The 23,122-nt window shown below is 36.9% G+C and overlaps 1 protein-coding gene across 2 annotated transcripts in view; it reads right to left on the bottom strand.

Annotated features, from left to right (window-relative positions):
* Positions 1-23,122, bottom strand: part of lrba (LPS-responsive vesicle trafficking, beach and anchor containing) — a 257,927-nt gene that overhangs the window by 174,949 nt on the left and 59,856 nt on the right. For both annotated transcript variants that reach the window (XM_084402975.1, XM_084402976.1), the window contains exons 20-29: positions 21,521-21,644; positions 21,213-21,405; positions 9,373-10,605; positions 9,026-9,201; positions 8,278-8,431; positions 7,128-7,308; positions 2,967-3,088; positions 2,108-2,215; positions 1,816-1,957; positions 1,348-1,693 (exon numbers count right to left, since the gene is read on the bottom strand). In XM_084402975.1, coding sequence (XP_084259101.1) covers positions 1,348-1,693; positions 1,816-1,957; positions 2,108-2,215; positions 2,967-3,088; positions 7,128-7,308; positions 8,278-8,431; positions 9,026-9,201; positions 9,373-10,605; positions 21,213-21,405; positions 21,521-21,644 — 2,779 coding nt within the window. The remainder of the gene's footprint in view (positions 1-1,347; positions 1,694-1,815; positions 1,958-2,107; positions 2,216-2,966; positions 3,089-7,127; positions 7,309-8,277; positions 8,432-9,025; positions 9,202-9,372; positions 10,606-21,212; positions 21,406-21,520; positions 21,645-23,122) is intronic.

Genomic DNA, 23,122 nt, shown 5'->3' with positions numbered 1-23,122 from the left:
CAGACACTGTAGACGTCCGCCAACACATAGCAATGGATCTGGTTTCCCAAAGCACCCCACCCTCCCCATAGAGCAGCAGTTACACTAAACTCTTTAAAAAACAGACAAGAGATGCAAAGGAAGAAAGAAAAAAAAAACTCACAAAACCACTTATATACACTACCGTTCAAAATGTTGGTGCAAAATATTCTTTTTAAAGAAATTAATACTTATATTTAGCAAGAATTCGTTAAATTGAAATTGAAAAGTTATAGTAACAGTTATCTACTGTTCATTGATAATAATAAGAAATGTTCATTGAGCAGCAAATCAGCATATTAAACTGATTTTGAAGTATCATGTGACACTGAAGACTGGAGGAATGGCTTTGCCAGTCTTCCAGCTTTGCCATCACAAGAATAAATTATATATTAAATTATATTAAAACAGAAAGTTATGTAAATTATAAAACATATTTCATAATATATCTGTTTTACTCTATTTTTGATCAAATAAATTCAGCCTTGGTGAGAATAAGAGACTTCTTTTCACCCAAAAAAAAAACATTGTACCAACCATGAACAGCGGTGTATACTCAGAATTCCTCTAAAAATTAACACCTTACAAGAGGTTAGGCAAGAGAATTATGAGGAATTTAATTATTCCGGGACAGATGGCTGGGTAATTTGAAAATCGGACAACACCGCTCATGCTGTATGTTCACTGCAGATTTAGCTCAAATATTTTATATAATACAAGTTTCAGAACCGTTGACAGAACTGAAAGTCATGATATTAAAAGAGAGAGAGAGAGAGAGAGAGAGAGAGAGAGAGAGGTTGACTGAATAAAATTCAATTCTGTTTTTAAAACTACACGTCACGCAAATTTAATATTCATATTTTCAGTCTTGTTAGATATGAGACAAACAGTAGCATAACTGTAGTGTTTTTGTTGTTGTTTTTTTAACAATAACCATTTCTGCCCTAACATACAGACACAAATCCACTGGTGGAGGAATGGACAAGTGGATGTGTATGTGTCTCCTGAGGCCCATTTTGATGGGCTCTGCTCTTGTAAGGCTGTTTGTTTGTGTGTAAAACGGCACACTTTCACAGCAGAAGTCAGACACTCTGTGAGGGTGTCCATCATAAAATACAAACAGACTGCTGCCATAGGACACTCTGAGAGAAAACTTTTTTTTTTTTTACATGAACGCAGAACAAAATGTGTGGACAAAGAACAACAGATATAAAAAAAATAAATAAATAAATAAATAAAACAGGAGTAGAAGCTTTTGTGCCTATAGCAAAGCATTTACATCAGTGTGCACAGATTGGCCAGTGAACATTCATTCTGATGGCCACTCACCTGTCAAAGGAGTGGAACTGGACGGACGGGTCACGGGAGGCATCACCCACTGCACCCAGAAACCCAGGCGGTATAAGGCTGGGGTCCACCATAATGTCGCCAGAGGGTGCGCTAACAAGACTTCTTAAAATATCCTTGACATTGACGTTTTTTCCTTTGCTGTCTCTGTTAGTGACCTCAGAGCCTCTCCTGACTTCAGAGGACAAAGTAGACAAGGCTTCAGATACAGCGTCCGGGCCGGTTCGTGTCTCAGCATCACTGGGGATGGCTGAAGTCTTCTCACCCTCAATGCTAGAGTCTCGACGATGAGGAGACAAACCGTTCTCGAGATCAGACTGAACACTCTCTGAAATAAAAAATAAAAACAGACTAGTCCACTCATCAAAACACAGAATACATGTGTATCTGTTCTGTAGGTTCTCTGGGTTTAATCGTGCTGCAGTGATGTGTGTGGGTTCAGGTGGTCACCTGTGCTCCTGATAGACTGTGAGCGCTGGGCATTTCTTTTGTCATTGTGTGGCTCCAGTATATCTCGATATTTGGATACCATGAGTACAGAGATGAAGTAGACCACTGCCAGGGCCAAGAACTGAGCCTGTTTACTGTCCTCCTAAAGCACAGCAAAACAAATTAAAATTAAATTTAGAATATTTAAAAAATTAGCAATGCATGAAAGCATTAGCATTAAAGTATTAGCAAAAATGAAGCATTAGCTGAATGGAAGAGATGTTGAATATAAGTACTGAGTGAAGAGACTCACTATGTCTCTGAACACTACAGCACGGAGGCGATTGATGTCCATGTCCTGCAGAAGACGGTCTAAATCACTGATAGGAGACATCCCTCCTGTCACAATGTCCACAGGACTCTGCAACACACACAAACTCAGTTCACACAGTCTCATTCAGTCTGTCAGCTAGGGCTGGGTATCGTTCAAAAATGTTCGATATCGATACCGATACCATGACTTCGAAACCAGTTCCTAAACAATACTTTTTTCTATACCAATTTTATGAACAGATAATGGCTATAGCAGAGGCTGTACCGTTAATGTGAAGAGGGAAAAAAACAACAACTGTAAAATGTTAATCCAGCTAACCTTAAGGATAAGCACACTTTACAAGATGCCTAATTTAATGTGTAATTAATTTAAATCATGAAACGTGTGCAATTTAACAGCAATTTATTAACAGTTTAACCAAAATTACATCAATTCGAAATTTGGTACCGAATGACAAGACTTTTTTTTTTATACTCAATGGTATCGAGGTAATTCGGTCGGTACCTAAAAAGTATCGAACTCGATACCCAGCTCTACTGTCAGCTCAGCACAAATACATTTTCCCACTGCTCTAATATTTGGTATCAGTTGGATTTTTATAAAAATAGGGAGTCTTTTGTTTTGCTGTTCCACATTTAGACAGCGCTGAGGCACAGAGGCATTAATGCAACAGTTTTGGAAAGATTCTAAATAATAGATGAGCTGTGAGTGTGGAGTGTTTTTTTTTTTTTTTTTTTTTTTTTTTTTACTGGAACTGTAAGAATCAAACCTATTTAAAATTACCATCTAGACAGTAGAGAGAGAGAGAGAGGTATCCGTGGCATGATGTTGAACTTGCCTGTGCTGGTATAGACTTGGCGGCTCCCAGAAGGCTTTGCTGTCCACGGCTGCTCTCTGCACCAGACTTACCCAGAGTGTGCTGCTGACATTCCAGACAGTTTCTCACAGCCATCGCACACACTGAGGTGGAGAAAGAGTGTATGAGAGAGGGACAGACAGAGAGAGACTGTGAGAGAGCGGCAACTGAGAGGTAGAAATACAGGGAAAAAGACAACCTCGTAGAGATGAAAGGGTACCAGAATGAAAAGATATATAGACTAAAAGAAACATGACATATAAGAAGGTCATAGCATGATGATGAAAAGGGGCTTAAAACACCACCTTGAGTGAACCACTGAAAACTGGAGCCATAAGTATATGAAGAAATATGTTCTAAGAAGCTAACAGTGTTTTGTGTGTTGCCATGTCGTAGCTTGGGTGTTCTGGATGGTTTCTAGGGAGTCGCATGGTGGTTGAAAGGAGGTTGCTTACTGTCAGAGTAAAAAAAGCCCAAGTCTCTATGATATTTTAGACGCTAGATATGGCTCGGGTTCCTCCTTTAATGTGCAAGTCTAAGGGATGTTTTAACGTCCACCTGGAAGATCGTCGTAAATCTGATCGCTTAGAAAAGTAATGGCACACCTCTCCTCAACAAGCTGCATGATTTTAGGTATCATGCATGTCTGCAGCACAAATGCTGTAGGATGAGTTAAATGACACTAGTGTGCAAAGGTTTGGGTCAGCAAGATCTATTTTTTTTTTTTTTTAAGAAATTATAACTTAGATTCAGCAAGGACACATAAATTGATCAAAAGTTACAATAAAACAATATTTTAAATAAATGCTACTTTTTCAAACTTTCTATTCGTCATGAAATCCTGAAAAATTGCATTAGTTTCCACAAATATATTAGGCAGCATAACTGTTTTTAACATAGATAATAAGAATGATTTCAGAAGGATCATATGACACTGATGACTGAATTAATGGCTGCTGAGAATTCAGCTTTGCCATCAGGAATAAATTACATTTAAAATATATTAAAATAGAAAACAGTTATTTTAAATTGTAATAATATTTAATAATTAAAAAAAACAAAATCTGTATTTTTGGTCAAATATATGTATGAGCAAACTTTTGAATGCTAGTGTATGTTGAGGGGTTTGTTCAAAAACATATATGAGCATAAAAGTGATGTTTCCCTAAGCAATAGAGATGCATCAATATAAAAATTATTTAATATACCGATAAGCAATAATTACTTTCAAGTATGGATGACAATTGATACATTGCCAGTATTTAAATGTATAATTTTATTATAATTATTTTGTCTAAATAGACTAGAAGTAAAACACTGATATATATAATGAATAATGGATATTCATTTTTAATTACAGATGACATTTAAGAGTCTTATTAAATTATTAGTGTTTTTTTTTATTAGTGTTTTCAAAGAGTGTTAGATAATGGCAAAGGTAATCTAAATGAACATGCACAATTAAATATTAAATACTGGCCAATAAATAACCAATATTTACTAAATAAAAATGTCTCTAGTATTGGCTGATAACTAATATGATACCAATATATCATGCATCCCTACTTAACAAGCAACATTAAAAATAAACAAACAATGAACAATGATACAAACAAAAAAAAAAAAAAAAAAAAAAGTATATATATATATATATATTAATAATTCTTCTCCAAGACATAACAGTCGTGTAGAGTTAAAAAAGAAAAAACACATGCAAAACAGATGAAGTTGCTTATTCTGTTTAATCATTTTGGCTGGCTTCCCACCACCATGGTGCAGAAAAATCCTCTTACTGAATTTAATTTGATGTATTGCATGCTATATGTAAGATCAGTATGGTGCATGCGTGTGTGTTTTCGTTTTAATGTACTGCACATGAGTTTGAGTTTGTACTGCACAATGTGTGTGCGTGACTATGCATGTGTATGACTCTATTCAACCCTCTGTCCTCTCATACCTTGACAACTGACAAATGTAAACTCCAAAACGCTTAGATTAAAGGTATTATTCCAGCGCTGGAACCAACCAGCTTTTTCCATTAGACGTTCTAGTCATTTGAACGAAAGAGCAAGCGAAAGAGAGCTATAGGAGGAGAGATGGCGGGCAAAACCTAGTTACAGATCCCAAATCTGATTACACACAGGCAGACCTCATCAAATATTCATTTTATACTTTAGCCCTCCTAAAAACAGGCTTCGGTTTCTCTCTCACTCCACCAGTCGGGAAGCTCCACCCTGCCTTTGCTGCACAGTGTCGAGTCGATTTAACACACCGGCCATTTTGTTCAGTGGGTTTGGGGGTTACATGGGAGAGAGAGCCGATGTGGCAAAGCGGAGGGGTAGTAGAGTGGAAAAGTGTTATATTTAGAGGAGAGGGAGTTTGATGGTGTCTAGATAGCTTCAAGGAGGATTGTGTGTGTGTGTGTGTGTGTGTGTGTGTGTGTGTGTGTGTGTGTGTGTGTGTGTGTGTGTGTGTGTGTGTGTGTGTGTGTGTGTGTGTGTGTGTGTGTATATGAGAGAGAGAGAGAGAGAGAGAGAGAGAGAGAGAGAGAGAGAGAGAGAGAGAGAGAGAGATGAATAATGTAATCAATCTGAATGGCTGGATTTCTGTTATGTGGTCTATAACGGTGCAGTACAGTTTGTGATACATAGACACATAAAGAAGGAGGTGCCTCAGGCTACAAAACAGCCATTAGAGTCAATGGCCATTTTAGAGCACTGCAGTGTGGAGAGCTTATAACAACACTATCAGACAACTCACACAGACGGGTGGGGATGGTACGTAAAAACCGTTATTACCTTTACTCCAAATTAACCAATAGAGAGAATTCAATGAGCAAAAAGGGCTGTGTGCCAAAACCTAGTGAGCTGCTCCAGACGTTTAGCTTATCAACATGCTAACATCAAACTCTATTAAAATGAAAAAGCAAAAAAAAAAATGAAAAGGGGCTGAGTGTGTGAAAGAGAACAGGTTGAGAAATAAAATAATAAAAGCAGAACGTTATTTCAAAATTATGGAGGGATGAAAAAGGAGGAACAACAAACATGAGTGAGAAGAGCAAGAAAATATAATTTAAAATGTAATATATTTTATAGTTAAAAACTAAATTTTCAGCAGCCAGTCTTTAGAGTCACATGATCCTTCAGAAATTATTCTAATATGCTGATTTGGTGTTCAAGTAACATTTCTTTGTATTATCAGTGTTGAAAACAGTTAGAAACTATGATATTTTTGTAATATTATAAATTGTCACTTTTGATTAATTTTATGTGTCCTTGCAAAATAAAAGTATTGTTTTCCTTTATAAATGTTTTTTTCTTTCCTTTTAAAAATCTTACTGACCCCAAACTTTTGAATAGTAGTGCAGAGAAAATGAGAAACAGCTAGAAAGACACATAGAATTTGATATCTCAGAATGTTATGATTACTTGCTGATTCAAGTCCCTATACATATACCCATGTATGTCTCGGGTCCCACCTTCAATTTATGTCTTTGGGGTATTGTTCAACTGTCTCCAATTGTAAAAGTAATAGCACACCTTCTGTGTCTGTAGAACAAACAGTGCAGGGCGGGTTACATGGCAAAGTTTACTGATTGTTCAAGTCCCTAACCACAATTATGTGCAATAGCTAATAAGCCTTAATATAAAAACATACACTTTGTTTTCTGTGTTTCCTCCGTCTCCACTCCTAATGTGCAAGCATTTCAAAGTATACTCCATTGAAGGCGGGGGATGCACACACACATAGGGCTGGGCGATATATCGCATGACATTGTTAGGCGCATCTCGTCAGTAAAGCCGGTTCCTTGATTAGTAGTAAATCGCCATCACCTGCTTTCAGATGGAGCGGCATTTACAACACAGAGCCGTAGTTAACTGACAAGCTGAGCCATATCGCATTAATTATCGCAGGCGATACGTCGCCGACACACTACAGTATTGGAGCTTTCTTTTCAAGCGTTCAAATAACTTGCACATATGCTTCTGTCCGTGCAGACAATGTGGACAATGTGCGCAGACATCAGTGGACCGTGCTGCTGATGATGAAAATTACGTCACACAGACAGTCTGCGAGCAGAACACAGACAAGTATACTTTTGGCTTTAGCAAACAAAGAAAAAGTCTGAAATAAGAGATTTACCCAAACGCAGGCATTGTCTTAGGATTCCTCCAGAAGACATGTTCTTCTCTGCTTCGATTTCAGTGAAGTTGAGTGAACTGGCGAAGATAAGCACGTCCACAAGATTGATCAGCCTCTGCAAGAACATCAGTGATGCCTCCACAGCCAAACCGTGAGATGGCTCGATATTCTCCAACTCATGCTGCAAGACATTATCATCATCATTTCTGTAACTGTAGCCTTCATCATCAGCACTATCTTCAATCAGATCTCCATAATGCACTGATGGTCACCTTTATAATCACCTTCACATTTCATAATTACAGCTATTGTAATCAAATTACTCACCACCATCATTAAAGTAAATAAATGATAAACAATAAGAAGTGTTAGCACACTCTAAAGAGATCTGTGTTCATTTGTATGTACACTGTCTCACGGCATGCGTTAATGGTTCTCTCAGACTTTTACTTCTGCTGAAGTATAGTAGTAAAATCTGCTGAAAATGGGTCCGATTTTCACATGTGATTTGTCCGTTTAGACCAATGCATTAAAAAAAAACAGCAACAATACCCCAGTCACTCCAGAGTACAAAGCGCTGTGCAACTTTCTGTTTCTGACAGCTGCTTGAAACAGAGAAGGAAAGTCAAACAGTATTTACATGTTACAGCCGTTCTGATTTTTGTGTGCTTCATGAGTTTGTGAGCGCGATTTGTTTAGCAGCGGATTTGCCCATGTGACCGAAAGTGTGAATCTTATTGGTTGTCCATCTTTTTTTGCAGTGCGATAGAAGAGATTAGAACACACAAAAAATCTGTCACATTGACTGCATGCAAATGTCTGTGATAGTCTGAACAGACACATTTACAGCCATTCATTCAAATTAAAATGTTTATTGCACCGAATATTTGTCATGATGTGAATAGGTTACTCAGATTAGTCAAATATTAAATAAAGTAATAGAGAAAGGGCATGGAATGCAGAATATGGGATTAACATGTGGAGTTGGGCCAAAGTTTCCCATATAGACAGTATCACTGATTATAATTGGTTCAATTTGCTTTTGACGCAAAGCAACATACCGCTCGCTTCGGGTGTAGACGGGGTTCTGAGACACACACACACACACACACACACACACACACACACACACACACACACACACACTAACCGAAGAGGAGGTGGCTGCAGACAGCAGAGGAAGGATTCCTCCACAGGCCATGATGAGGTTGTCCACCACCTGAGAAACGAGATGGATGGTGTTGTGCACAAATACCACATTCTCACTGCTGTTCACAAAGTCCATAACTGTCTTAGTCGAATGACTGTGGGGAGAAGAGAGAAAATCAGTTATGCAACAACTTGCTACTGAGGCAGCAGAAGGGTAATTACAAACAACACCATATTTGACTAAATGATGACAAATAAAAATGTACAAAAAAGATTTATTCAAAAAGCACCTTTCCCAAGCTCAAAGTCGCTGAATAAGAGCATGATATTGTATTTCAATGTTCCAGGTTAACGTAATGTCTATAAACAGCAACTGTCGAATAGCACAAAAAAAATATTTCTAGTCACCCCTTAAAGTGCTGTCACATTGGTGAAATTTCAGCAAAATTTCACAGGAAAAAAAGCTCCATTGTCTATTGTCAATGTATGAAGCATATATGAAGTTCTGTTGGTCAATGCATGAATTCATGTCACCAACCTGAAACCAATGTGAAATCTGTGTGTGGAAATCTTTTGCCCTCACATGAAATTCTTGATCGTGTGGATTACTAGATTAAATGTGACAGCACCTTACCTTTTTTTCTTTTTTTATCAATAATCTATACCAATATTTTTCATACATCTATAAACAGATACTGATATGTTATTCCTTTGCCTATTTGATCTTTGGTTTTTGGTGTTCCTCTCACCTTCTCCACATCTGCACATCTGTCTCGATGGAGAACAGCAGGTCGGTTAGAAGACGCTGGTGCATATGAGACCACTTGAACTCTGGGATACGGAACATGGTGGACCGTGCAGAAGACGAGCCCTCATTGCCCTGACCTGTGGGGCTTGAAGCAGCTGCTTGATCTGAGCTCAGGTTCTGCAAAAGAGGCATTTATTATTCTAACATTTGTTTTATATGACCAAATGAAACAGTCATTTTGTTGCCCCATCAAAAATCAAAATCTTTTATAAAATCAATACATTTTGTGAATTACTGTAAGCATCAACCTGGGTCAAGTTCCTCTGTTTTTAATATTGCAAAACTTACTGTTGTTGAGGTGTGCTTCAGCTCTAGTCTCTCCGTGTCTGAGGCCACACTCGACACATCCAGTCTAGCAATTTTAATCTCTTTGGCTTTAGTTGCTGAGCTCTCAGTCCCTGCTGACTTCAGAGTGTCTTGGTTAGTTCCTGGATCCTGTGAGATACTCTCAGTGCTAGGGCTAATCTCTGCCGTAGATGTGTCGGCTACATCTGAAGGACGTACTTCTGCAGCTTGTTCTGCATCAACAGCACCATGGCTCTCTGTAGTCTCTGTGTGAAGCTTGGTCTCATCGGTGGAGGTGCTTTGGTTTAAATCAACCTCCACCATGGGAGCCGGTGGATTCTTGGTTTCCTCTGCCTTCTCATTTTCCATTGGCTTCTCATCTTTTTCGGTTTCTAGTTCGTTATCTTTCTTCTTTCCATCATCTTCCTTTTCAACACCATGGTCATCCGTCTCACCAGCAGTAGCTGAAACAAATGAGGACTCCTCTATGCTGTCATCGCTGACCTTAATGAAGTTGCTGACGGAGGAAACATCAGGGCTATCTTCATTCATGACTGAGGCACCAGTCATGCTAGCCTCCTGGTAGGCTGAAACCTCAGAAGCAGCATCAGTGATTTCTTCCACTTTGGCTTCCTTCAAAGCTTCAGGAGAAGAATCCTCAGGTCCTTTATCTTTATCTTCTACCTGAGTATTTAGTTCAGTTTCAGTATTGCTTGTTTTACCATCATCTTCATTTGACATCTTCACAGCTTCAGTTTCACCTTTGGCATCCTTGTCATTTGCAGTCTGTGCACTCAGATCTGATCTCTCAGACTGTCCATCCATGTTAGCCTCCATTTTATGATTGTCTTCCATATTTTTCATTTCATTATCCTTTCCTGGTTCCTGTTCATCTTTATTCCCTTCCTTTGTCTCTAGTGAGGTGGCAACAGTGTCTGCCTGTCTCTCGTCCTCATCTCTGGCCAGAATGTTGGACACTGTGACAGGGATCTGTGTCCGCATCTCCTCATCATCTCTAGGCTGATCGGTGACCTGCTCCTCCACGCGTAGCTCAATTACAGTTGATGGAGCGGTCTCCTCTGCATGCAGTTCACCATTGGCCGAGGCAAGGAACTGAGAACCGTCACTGGCACCAGAGATTGTTCTGATTCTGCTTTCAGATCCTCCCTCAGAACCCAAACGCTGGTACTCAAGAAACATGCGGGCCAGATTATCTTTGTGTTGCTCAAAGGTGACCTGATGAAAGAGTGTTGGGAGGAATGTTAATTATGTAGAGCAGCAGACATAATATTGTCATCAGGACAAACTAAAAAGATATTAGCTGCAATCAAGAACTTTAGAAGATCAAGCAATAAAGAAGTTTAGATGTTTCAATTCACTGTCTTGTCTGTTTAAATCTACCTTACCAATGTAAATATTGTTTCCGTTCATTATTATCAATTAATATTTACCTCTCCATTCAGATTTGACAATACATATAATATAATATAATATAATATAATATAATATAATATAATATAATATAATATAATATAATATAATATAATATAATATAATATAATATAATATAATATTACAGTGGTTGGACAATGAAACAAAAACACTGGCCAATATAGAGTTGAAGGTTTCACATATATTTTTAGTACTATGCAAAAGTCTTAGACATGTTAGTATTTTCAATCCACACAACATAACGGGAGACATATCAGTTCAAATGCTTAATTGTTGGTGTGCGTCTCGCTGACTCATCTGTGACCAGGACAGCAAGTCTTTGTGGTGTATCCAGGGTAATGTCAGCATATCACCACGTAGGACTGACCACATCTAACAGAAGTAACTGTTGACGCAAGAGGAAGCTGTCTGAAAGGGATGTCCAGGTACTATCCCAGATTGTATCCAAAAAGCATAAAACCACAGCTGCACAACTCACTGCAGAATTAAATCTGCAACTTGACTCTGTTTCCTCCAAAACTGTTCGTCAGGAGCTCCAGAGGGTCAATATTCATGGTCGAGATGCTATAGCCAAACCTTAGGTCACTCATGCTGATGCCAAATGTCAGTTTCATTGGTGCCAACAGTGCAAATCTTGGACTGTGGACAATGTGAAACATGTATTGTTCTCTGATGATTGTCCACCTTTACTGTCTTTCCACACATCCGTGGGAGTTGCGGTGTGGAGAAGCCCCAAAGAGGCTTAACACCCGGACTGTTATTGCCCAGAGTGAAGCACGGGGTGGATCAGTGATGGTTTGGGCTGCAGTATCATGCCATTCCATACTGTGCTTGATGGGCAAGACTTGTGACACAGCAAGACTTGTGACAGAAAGTTGAACATCTCCCATGGCCTGCCGAGTCACCAGATCGAAATATTTTGGAGGTATTTTGGAGGAAAAAATCTGATTTGGTGACCTAGGGTCTATACCATGAAGCCGGTTTAAGTGGCGAGCCAGGTATGTTTCAGATTAGTTTGCGATTAACTTGGCTTTTAGAAGTGTTCATTGCCATAGTAACAGGTTATGTTCCAGGTAAGAGATCTCAAACAAAAATGTAACCAATCAGCTGTGAGCAAAGTGACACATGTCTGATGCAATAATGCATCCAAATTAAACTACATTATCACTACATAGCCAATTATTATTTCTTTTTTTTAAGATCATCTGGCTAATAGCAATGCTTATTTATAACAATAATCTTGTATGATTTAGATTTTATGTAATTCTACCCTTACTATTCTATCATTACACATGTACAATTTTAGTTGATCAAGTATTATTAAGCACTTAGTTTAAATGAATATAAATATATAAAGGTAATATAAATAAGCTTTAGAATCAATAGATAAAGCTATAAAAAATGACTACATGTGAGCTTAAATGTTCAATTCAACTATATAGACTAGCTTCATTACTTTTATTTGCACTGATATAGCAAAAAAAAAAATGTTTTAGTTGTCCTCTTTCATAGACAGCTCTTTTCTTCTTGCTGTGTAAATTTGTTTAAATTCTTAATATTTTTCAATCTCGCAATATTCTGCAGAAGAGAGAAATCACGCTGCTCAGTTTCACTGTTCTACAGCATGTGATTGGCTGTTCGCTACTGATGCCAAACCTAAATCCTAAACTCCGGATCAAAGCTTTAGTTAACAAAGAAAGTTGATGATCAGTGTCATGGTAGCAACAAAGACTAATTGGACTGGTTTGGTTTGGTTTGGTTTGGTTTGGTTGTCAACTCGAAACTAAACTTGTAACCATGAGTTTTCAACTACCATCATGGCCACTGTTCTGGAAGAAGAATGGCTCAAAATCTCTCTGGCCACTGTGCAGGACTTGTATCTGACAAATTAAATCTCTATTGGCCGCAAAAGGAGGCCCTACACCATGTGTCATGTACTGTATGTTGATAAACATTATAGGTTATGAATATTTATTACTGCAAATTATAAACCTTATAAAAAAATATTTACCTTTCAAGGTCATTTATCTTTCAATATGTTATTTGTTATACATTTCTCCTATAAAGAAATGTAAATATATAAAAATAATAATAATAATAATAATAATAATAATAATAATAATCTGGTTCTGGCACTTAATTCAAAAAGTGACAATTTTCGTTCGTTTTTTCTGCCCTTAAGGCCAGTAAAAATGTCAATAGGGCAGGTCAAAATCTAAAAAACTAGCCTGACTAGGCCAGTAGAAAAAAATACTCTGAAAAGAGAGATGGTCATGTGTGTTTAGGACTGCAATTAGCAGCAGACAGTGCACAGCATCTGCAGAAATGCATCAGAAGTCTGAACACACCAAAACACACCTCAATTTATCAACACAACACAACAGACAGAAAGTCAAACACACCACTGGGGAAACGAGAAACAACTTGCAGCTTCCACACCAATGCCAGCATTTGCATTTAGGCAAGAAAGCCTTATTATACGTAATTAATTGGCCGTTATTGTTCTAAATTAGCCTGCTACAAGCCTGGCCATTAATCTTCCATGTGGTCTGACTGGTAATCCATGGCTGTTTGCTCGGAACGGACAGCTTTAAAATGCATTGCTGGTTTTCTTTCTCTCTTGACTCTCTTCTTGGGAATAGCAAGATCACTAGTTTGGGCTCAATTCAGCATTTAACATTTTGCTATTAAATCCACACGCTGTATTTTCAGAAAAACGTTGCCCTCCTTTGTGGCTGGATAAGCATGGTATAGATAGCCAAATTTATCTGGAAGGCCTGCGAGGCATTTAAGGATTAGAAAAATTAAAGTTAAACTCATGTAAACCACTAAGGGTTTAAAAAGCTGCACATGAGGCCCCATATTATCCTGTTAGGTATTATCTTCAAGAATCAGTAAGTATACCATATGCAGTTAAATGTTTTTAAAAATCTTCATATGTACACTAAAGCACCTCATTGTCTGGCAGCCTGCTACAATGCATATCGTACCAATAAAGTATTACGTCATGTGAAAAGCATTACTAACCTTACTATAACCGGCATTCGGTACATGGAGATAAAGTTACTCTGGAAAGGGGGTAACTATAGAAATGTGGTTTTGAAATGTAGTGTGTATGCCACCGGGTGGGCCAGACATCAGTTTTAATCTGATCTAATTTAAATCCAGCCAGCTCTTTAGACATGGGATATGGAAAAAGCTACAATTCATCTAAGAATACAGTGCAGGTTTCATAATGTGACGGCGAGCTTTGTGTGAGCAGGGTGTCTGGTTGCCAAATCTACAACTTAATGCAAATCCATTTTCAAGTGGTCTGTTAAAAATATCAATAATTCATTGTATTTCTATACATACTAAAATCTGAACTTTACCTGTAAGCACAAATATCCTTAAGTAATAAACAAAGTATAAGATAAGAGTATTACAATATTACAAAAAATGATCTAAGGTAGAAAAAGTCCAATACTTGCATTTCTATTTAATCAAATTTGCACTTTACTTTTGAAAAAAGTTTAAATAAAAGAAATACATAAATACATACATACGTACGTATACTCCCTAAATCTATAGGGAAGATTCAACCAGCATCAGACAGTTATGATCCAGCTGAACTTGCAGCAATCAGACTGTAAGCTCAGCAACAGACCATAACAGTGCTAAAATCACTGATCTCGGATCAGCAGGGAGCAGTCGGCTACAGACTCTCACAGTAGGCCCAGTAGGGAGCCCCATTTAGATCAATAGATAGTGAGTAACCGCAAAACAAAGGGGAAATAGGGACCCTGAGAATGCTCTAATTGGATTAGCTAAATGCGATTCCATTCCTGCAAAAATCAATGTGGTCAGCAGACTGAATCTCTTCTGTCCAAAAGACACTGTTAGTTTTCTTTCCCCCCCCCCCCCCCTCCCCGATATTCTCACAGCTGTCTGTATCGAGTGTGGTATAAAGGTACACAGAGAGACTCAAGACAAACAGACAAGCAGAACCACTCTCTTGTTTTCCAGTTAAAACAATATTTTAAAAAAAGCACCTGAGATGCAAAACTGCATAATGTACAAAGACTGTGTGTGTATTTTATCTCGATCCATTAGCAGATTTTTTATACATTTATTTTGTACTTTTTCTCTTTGCTTATTCTTACAACAATAAAAAATGAACTAAAACAATGTCATTTTCCAAAAATACTAGGAGAAAAAGGATTGTCATCTTTGACATTTTTAAGACAGCTAAATAAAACAATAAGGTCGAGCATAACATTTTTCTACCTCAAAAAATTCTTTAAACTTTGCTTTTGTGATGGTATGAAAAGCATGCAAAATGAATGTCAAGAAAGTGATTGGTTTATCAATGTCAATGTCTTTAAACAGTCAATGCTATCCATGTCCTAAAGTCAGTTTGCTTGCCAGCCTATGAGTTAATTCAATACAGACTGTCTGCAAGTGTGCCTCTATCTTTACAAGCAATGTCCCAATACTGGAATCCATTGTCTTCTAAATCCATAGTATTGCTGTTGTCCAGCACGATAAGCAACTTCATGACACCACAGAATAGGCTTTATGTTCTTAGGCAGGTTTTTTCTTCCAACATCTCCATTAGGCCCAGAATCTAACTACTGTCAACAAAGACAAACATCATTTTCTTGTTGGCTAACAGGATTTTAGTGTTAAGAAAGTTTAGGAAATAAACTCCTGGTAATGTCAAAAGGAAGGAGCAGACAATAATTGTTATATTATATTTTAATATTATATTATATTTTAATTGCTAGAAGCCAAAAATGGGGGAGAGATATTAATATAGGACGCATACAGTACAGGTTAAGTTAACTACAAAATACAATCCTCACTCATGGAATCATATGAATCCTTATTTTTAAGGTATAAATATAATTTATTTGATTATTTACTTTAAATACAATATGTTTAGGGGTATTGCTTTATTCTTCACAGAGTTTTGTAAACAAAAGTGGGAGATGCTGAAATAATGTACTGTACTACAAAAATTCAAGAAATAAATACATTATCTTAAATGCTTGTAACTAATTCCTGACATTTCTCCAGGACACTTTCTCCTTCCCTTGGAGAACACAAAAGCATATTGTGATGCCCCAGAGGAGGTCACAGGACTCTCATTCTAGGAAGAAACTAAAGGCTCCAGGGGAGCAGCCACTTTTTCAGGACCATTACAACATCTCCTTCACCCATTAAGATGTTTCTTACAGTGGAACAGAAGAGTGCTGACTAGGAAAACATGAAGGGCACCAAGTCTTTCACAAGGTGATCACTTCCAACAGAAAACTGTCCCTTCAGTTACTGTGTGGAGCTGAGTCTCATTTATGTGCAGTGCTGGGACAGGGGCACCTTGGGTAAGCTGTGGTGTCAGCAGGCCCATCTGCAGAAACATCTGTCTGCCTACAATGAGCTGGCTGGAAAGGAAACTTCATCTCCTTTGATACACACATGCTCGGTAAAACACAATCAAGCAACAATCAGATAACAGCACACTTGCTAAAGTCTGTATGTAGATCTCCTAAGATAAAAAAAAAGTATATATATAACTGAGGCAGAAAAATAAATAAACTGGTAAAAATATATGTTTTATAGACTGTATATATATACACACACACACACTATGTTGTAACAAACTGTAACGAAATCTCTATATATGTATATAATTTAAATCATACAATCAATACAATTGAGTTGATATACATATATATACATACATACATACATACATATATATATATATATATATATATATAGAGAGAGAGAGAGAGAGAGAGAGAGATTTCGTTTTTAAATATATCACTTAAATCAATTGAGTTCATACATACGTGTGTGTGTGTGTGTGTGTGTGTGTGTGTGTGTGTGTGTGTGTGTGTGTGTGTGTGTGTGTGTGTGTGTGTGTGTGTGTGTGTGTGTGTATATATATTAACTCAATTAATTAAAATGATATATTTAAGAAATGTTTATGTTATAATAACAAATTTACTCAATGGAAGATGGCATTCTATAGTGAGCTGTAAAAACAATTGAATTGTGAAGAAAAAGGGGGGGGGGGGGGGGGGGGGGGGAATGTTGCACACTTGTCTAAATGTATGTCTGCTCAAGAGCATGCATTTATTTACCAGGGGGGTTCCCAAAAGACTGGTTGAATTTATGAGGACTTGTCCTAATGATTGCCAAGGCCATTTGAGATGAATATTAAATGTGTTCAAACATGGGGATCTGGAGATCTTGTAAACTACAACCTGAAAAGCTCACATATCTCTAATATGCAAACACGCACACTTTCTATTTCACACACAATGTATCTCGCTCTCTCTCTCCCCCACACGGAGTCAGCCAGCCCCTGCAGCTGAAAGGGAGAGCTACAGTGACAAACAGCTCTCCTACTCCAGAGTTGGCAGGAAATCTATCACACTGGACAATAAAATTGCAATTGAGTTTCTTTAGATTTTTTTTTTTTCCCCTCAGCAGATGCACGTATCTCTCTAGCTCTGCACTGCTACACCTTTCCAGTTCATTCGCACGACCCCCTTTTCTGTTTTTAGATCAGACCAGAGACGCTGTAAACAGAACAGGACCTTACCTGCATTAATCTTGTGCAATTATAGCGCAAAAAAGCAATTACAGGCTTGACCCATAGGAAGGGGAATGATCAATTTGTGTGCACTTGCCTCAGCAGTGAGCTACTTTAGGAATGCAAGCAGACTCAAAGAAAACGTGTCTGCATGAAAAAGAGGGAAAGCAAAGCACGCTGCAATCCTTTAACGCTGCTCGATCCACTCACAGATTACATTTTATTTTACTGTTTATCATGTATGACACCATTAACTGCGGGGTGTGAGTGAGAAGAATTAACTTTATTTTAATGTTTATTTTAAAGAGGTATCTCTACATGCATTACTACTATCATAAGAATTTGTATTTCAGCATGCTTTTGAATTAAGTTCGGTAGCACAACTTCTGTTATTTTTTATTTATTTTTCTTTCCCCTTGAATTAATCACTTCCGCTGGTATTATTTTCATTTGTATGTCATTATGGATAAAACATCCAAAATGAATAAACATAAATGTAATCAACCTGTTTGTTTCATGACTGTTTTATATGAAATTAATAAATTACAAAAAATTACAAATAATGTTTTTGTTTTCTGTGAGTGTGGATCTTTCTCACCTTTAAAGTTGAAATGTATAATTTGCAATAAAAAGTTTAATAAATAAAATTACTTCTATCCTATTTATGAGTGCTTAATATGCAGAGACAACTGTCAATAAACCATTTATAACAGAGGTGTCAAAACGTTTTACTGGGCTAAAAATCTAACTGCATTCTATTACATATACATTCATACATATACTACATTCTATTAAAATGTATATATTTTTCAAATTCAAATTCACTTCTCTACATTTCATTGCAAAAATAAAGCACAAAAAAACTAGAAACTAGAAATGAAGAAACGACATGGCAGGCCAAATCAAAAAGGTTCAGATCACAGGCATATTTTAACATGCGGGCCCTGCTTTGGCCATGTCTGATTTATAGTATATTTTGTATAATTTCAATTGATTACCCTGAAAATTTCCTTTAACCACTGCGGCTCTGCGGTGCTATCAAGACACACATTTCAAGATGTTTATTTTGAGCATTCTGACCACCCTGACCTACAGTAGCAACACTGGCCTAAGTCTGTCATGGCTGTTTGTCCAACCAACGGAAGAAGGAAAGTGTTTGGGAAACCTGTTTGAAAACAATATTTTTGTGATTCCATTTGGTGACACTAGTACTACAGAAATGAGTGAATCTGAGGCTATAAGGCTACATATTCTGATGAATAAGCACTCTGAGCACTACAGATCTTCTTTTTCTTACACATCTCACTGCATAGCACAGCTGCGCCCCCAAGTGGCCAGTGACAAGAACACAAGCAGAGTGTATAAATGGAGGAGTGCCAGAATCTGCTGCCCAGAACCACAGTCTGACACCAAATGACTTCACTACGCTTGGAACCATGTCCATATTACAATGTCAATAGAGCATCTTAAAATAGACATTTCTGAAGCTAGAAAGCTCAGAAAACTGAGAGCTCTCAAAAACATTAAGGAGGCAATTCAATCTGTAAATAAAAGTATGAACAGAGGGTTTGGCATTGGAGGAACATAAAGATTCTAATCTGAGAAGTGAAGTTGATTATAGAGTGCAATAACAGTCAGGTTTCTGCAGTGAGAAGCCAGTGGATGAATGCTGAGAGTCTGAGCGCAGGAGAGAAAGAGGCAATGAGAAAAGGAACCAAATACAAGAGAATGGTCAGTGCTGAAAAAAAGGAAACCGACTGATGGCAAGAGACACCAGAGAGAGAAAAGTAAAAGAATAATAGGTGCAAATCAGACTTTTGAAATGAGGCAAAGTCCTAACTTTATTATCATTTCAATATGATGTCTGCATGGTTTCTGGATTAAATGCTGGATTAAATATAATATGTATGCTTATATTCAAATATTTTTGCTATATAGCTTATTATAGTCAGTAAGTTATTTTTTATGAAATAAAGCTATACTATTATTCAGTAAGGAAGCATGCAACTGATCAAAATTGATAGTTGAGATGTTTAAATTGTTAAATTGTAAAACAAATGTGTCAAGTAAGCGGCAAAATACCGGAAGTGGCGCAGTCCACGGACGGGAATCCATTAACCGCATTATTAGACTGTTTTCTAAGGCAGCACGATGTATTAAAACCATTTAAAAACCATACTATAGCATAGTGCTATTATGAATTCACAAAGGCTGCGATTCAATTAAATAAATATATGCCCTGCAGGTTTAATATGCGCTTTAATTATTTATACGCGCGCAGGTCATGTGCGTCTCAGAGCGGCTCCGTTCACAGAACATCCTGCTCCAAATGAACTATCATTTACATGCGTGGAGTGTGTCTGATATGCTGTGAGTTTTAGGTTGCTTATAACGTTCATCTGGGAACGCTGTGTGCACTATTTCATCAGATTTGCAAGGTAAATCATTTATAACCCTACACCAACACAGGAGAATTCATCAATATGTTTCTAGATATGCGAACTGTTCATCACGATTTCAAAACAAAAGTTAAAAAGAAAAGAAAACCCTAGCTCTGAGTTTGCATGTTTTGATGTCCACATGTTCTTGTTTAAGAAATTACAGTGGCTATAGCACTTCTATCGTAAAGAAGTGGCCAAATATTAAAGATGAAGTGGACATTTTAAATTAAATGTCATTTGGCCAATATTAAACAAGGATTTGATCTGCTGTAAAGTGTAACAACACCAGGCTGTTGGCGCCTCTGCAGGCATTTGTTATAATACATAAGTTAATTGTTTATATTATGTATATTATATTATGTATTAACAGTGTTGTTCTATAAAAACATATAATTACTTGCTTTTGATACTTTATTTGAACCAAATATTATTGCCTCATTGTTATTATATATGTATTTTAAGTTATTTTAAAGGCTATTGTTTGCTTCTGTCTATTTTTATTACCACAAAAAAATATCCGATTACTCGATTAATCATCTAAATAATCGACTGATTACTCAATTACCAAAATAATCGTTAGTAACAGCCCTAATGTTACTTTAGCACCAAATCAGCATATTAGTTTGATTTCTGAAGGATCATGTGACACTGAAGACTGGAGTAATGACGCTGAATATTCAGCCTTTTCATCACAGGAATAAATTACATTTTAAACTATATTCACATAGAAAACAGTTCTTTTAAATTATAACAACACTTCACAACATCACTGCTTTTACTGTATTTTTGACCAAATAAGTGCAGCCTGGGTGAGCATAAGAGACTTCCTACAAAAACATTACAAAAATCATTTAAACTGTAGTGTATATGAAATATGAAGCAGTATGTTTGTTAATGCATACTATTAGCAATAGTTTGGTAATAATAATAATGATGTTCATTGTGATAAAAATATTTATATTTATTAGTCATTTTTTAGCCATTAGTGAAAAAAACTCAGTAAACACTGAGTCATGAAGAACAAAAGACACACTTTAGGAACTCAATGGTAACACAAATGAGCACAAGGGAGGCAAAAAGAACCCTTTATTTGGTGGTGTAGAAACTGGACAGTGTTACTTCAAAAATAAGAGGTTTATACACCATTTAATCACTGATTTCATAATGTTTGTTTTGTCAGAAGTGCAAAATGGGTACTCTTTGATGAAATTAAATTAGGGAAATATTTTTAAAGACATAAAACCTTTCCTGTGTTGTATGGAAGATTACCAAGCTTTGTAAATTTGTGTGAATACTCATGACTGCAATTAATGTGCACCGCATACATTCATCCGTGTGTTGTTTTGTGTGTGCATTTGGGTCCTGACCTTGGAGTGTGTGATGGAGAGCGTGTCCACCCACACGCGCCAGCCGCCCCACTCGTACTTAATGGCGTGATAAAGAAGGATGCGAAAGATGGCGTACACCATCTCTGTGATCTTCTGCTCCTCACTGTTCTTGGGGTTAATAAAGCACAGAGACAGCATCCACTCCTGCCACACCGAGCACTGCAACAGACTCCTACACAAAAGAATGAGTGCGTAAAAAAAAAAAACTTGACTCATTTCAGAAAAAAGCTCATGATGATGAAGAGTGTTGGACAGTGTGTGTGTGTGTGTGTTTCAACAGTACCCACCTGCGGTTCTCTCGGCTGTTGTTGAAGAGTTTGATCATATCTGAGAGAAAGATACGTCGTACTTCCATGCTTTCTGCTCCTGGAGGAGCATTCTTTAAAAGAGCAGCTATCACTTTTAGGATCTCTGATGGAAAAAAATAAAATAAATGCCTTTAATGCACATGAATGTAGAATTTCACACTGTATCTGAATGCCTAGGTTTTCAAAAAGCTTATAATCCTTTAAAAGGGGAGTAATCACATTAGCTTTTGTTTTTAAACACTATAATATTGATTGCAAATTGTAATGATTTTCTTTTTTTTTTACTGGTTATCTAATACACCACAAATGGTGTAAATTAAAATGTATATGGAAAAAGTAAACAGCATGTCCAAACATTATACTGCTATACAGCTGTAAAAACATTTATAACATATAAAAAAAAAAAAGATTTTTTTTTTAAAGTTTATCATTTAAAGTTGTGGGGTCAGTAAGACTTTTTTTTTTTAATTATTCAGTAAGGATGCATTAAATTTATCAACGGTGACAATAAAGACATTTATGTTACAAAATCTGTTCTATTAAAAGAATCCTGCAAAAAAATTATTATCCACAAACATATTAAGCATTTCAAATGTTTTTTGAGCACCAAATCAGCATATAGGAATTATTTCTAAAAGTTAATGTGACACTGAAGACTGGAGTAATAATGATGTTAAAAATTTAGCATTGCCATCACATGAATAAATTACATTTCAACTATATTCAAACAGAAAAAATGTTCTTTTAAATAATATTAATAATTCACAACATTACTGTTTTTACCGAATTCTTGATCAAATAAATGCAGCCTGGGTGAGCATAAAAGACTTCTTTCAAGAACATTAAAAACATCTTTCTTATTCTAAACTTTTGAACGGTAGTGAAAATGATAGTTATTTTACGTTTTAATTACATTTAAAAAATAAAGTAAAAAGAGGGATAAATAAATGTGCACCCCTTTAATAAAACAGACATATTTTTGCCCAAACACTTTTGCACATAGTGAGAATAACTCACAGATATTGTGGAGGGAGTAAAAGTATGTCTACATCATAAGGTCAGTATTGTCTAAACTCTGCAGCTAAAGTCGTGGCTTCCTGGAACCGAGCGTCAGCTTAAACTGGAAAGATTGGTTGTTTAGATGAATTATCTAGACAATGTCAGCATGCATTAAGTTGAGAAGAGCAGCTCAAGTTTCAGCCGTCACAGGGAGTTTAGAGCACGACAGCATCTGTAACCAATGCTCTCACTCGTTCCAGCAGAATTGTGTTGTTTCTACGCCTTACTCACTCAAATTAGAGTCACTGAACCTTACCAGTAGAAAATTACCTTTGCATGTATCTCTGCACTTTTCTGTTTTTTTCCCTCTCCAATCACCATTTGGTCCTGGTTTGTCCCGGAGTTTAATTTAAAAGAAACTTTTGCTTCCTCAGTTTGTTTGATTGGGTCTGACATTGCTAAAGACTGCAATCAGAGCCATTTAGAGGCTTCAACACAGATCAAATCAAGGAGAGACAGAAGAAAGCTGAGACTCTGCTGTGCTCGCTCTCTGATACTCTATGAGATGGCCTTGAATCAGAC

The sequence above is a fragment of the Rutilus rutilus genome, assembly GCF_951802725.1.
Source record: "Rutilus rutilus genome assembly, chromosome: 2".
NCBI lineage: Eukaryota > Metazoa > Chordata > Actinopteri > Cypriniformes > Leuciscidae > Rutilus > Rutilus rutilus.
This window is presented reverse-complemented; position numbering and strand designations above follow the sequence as displayed.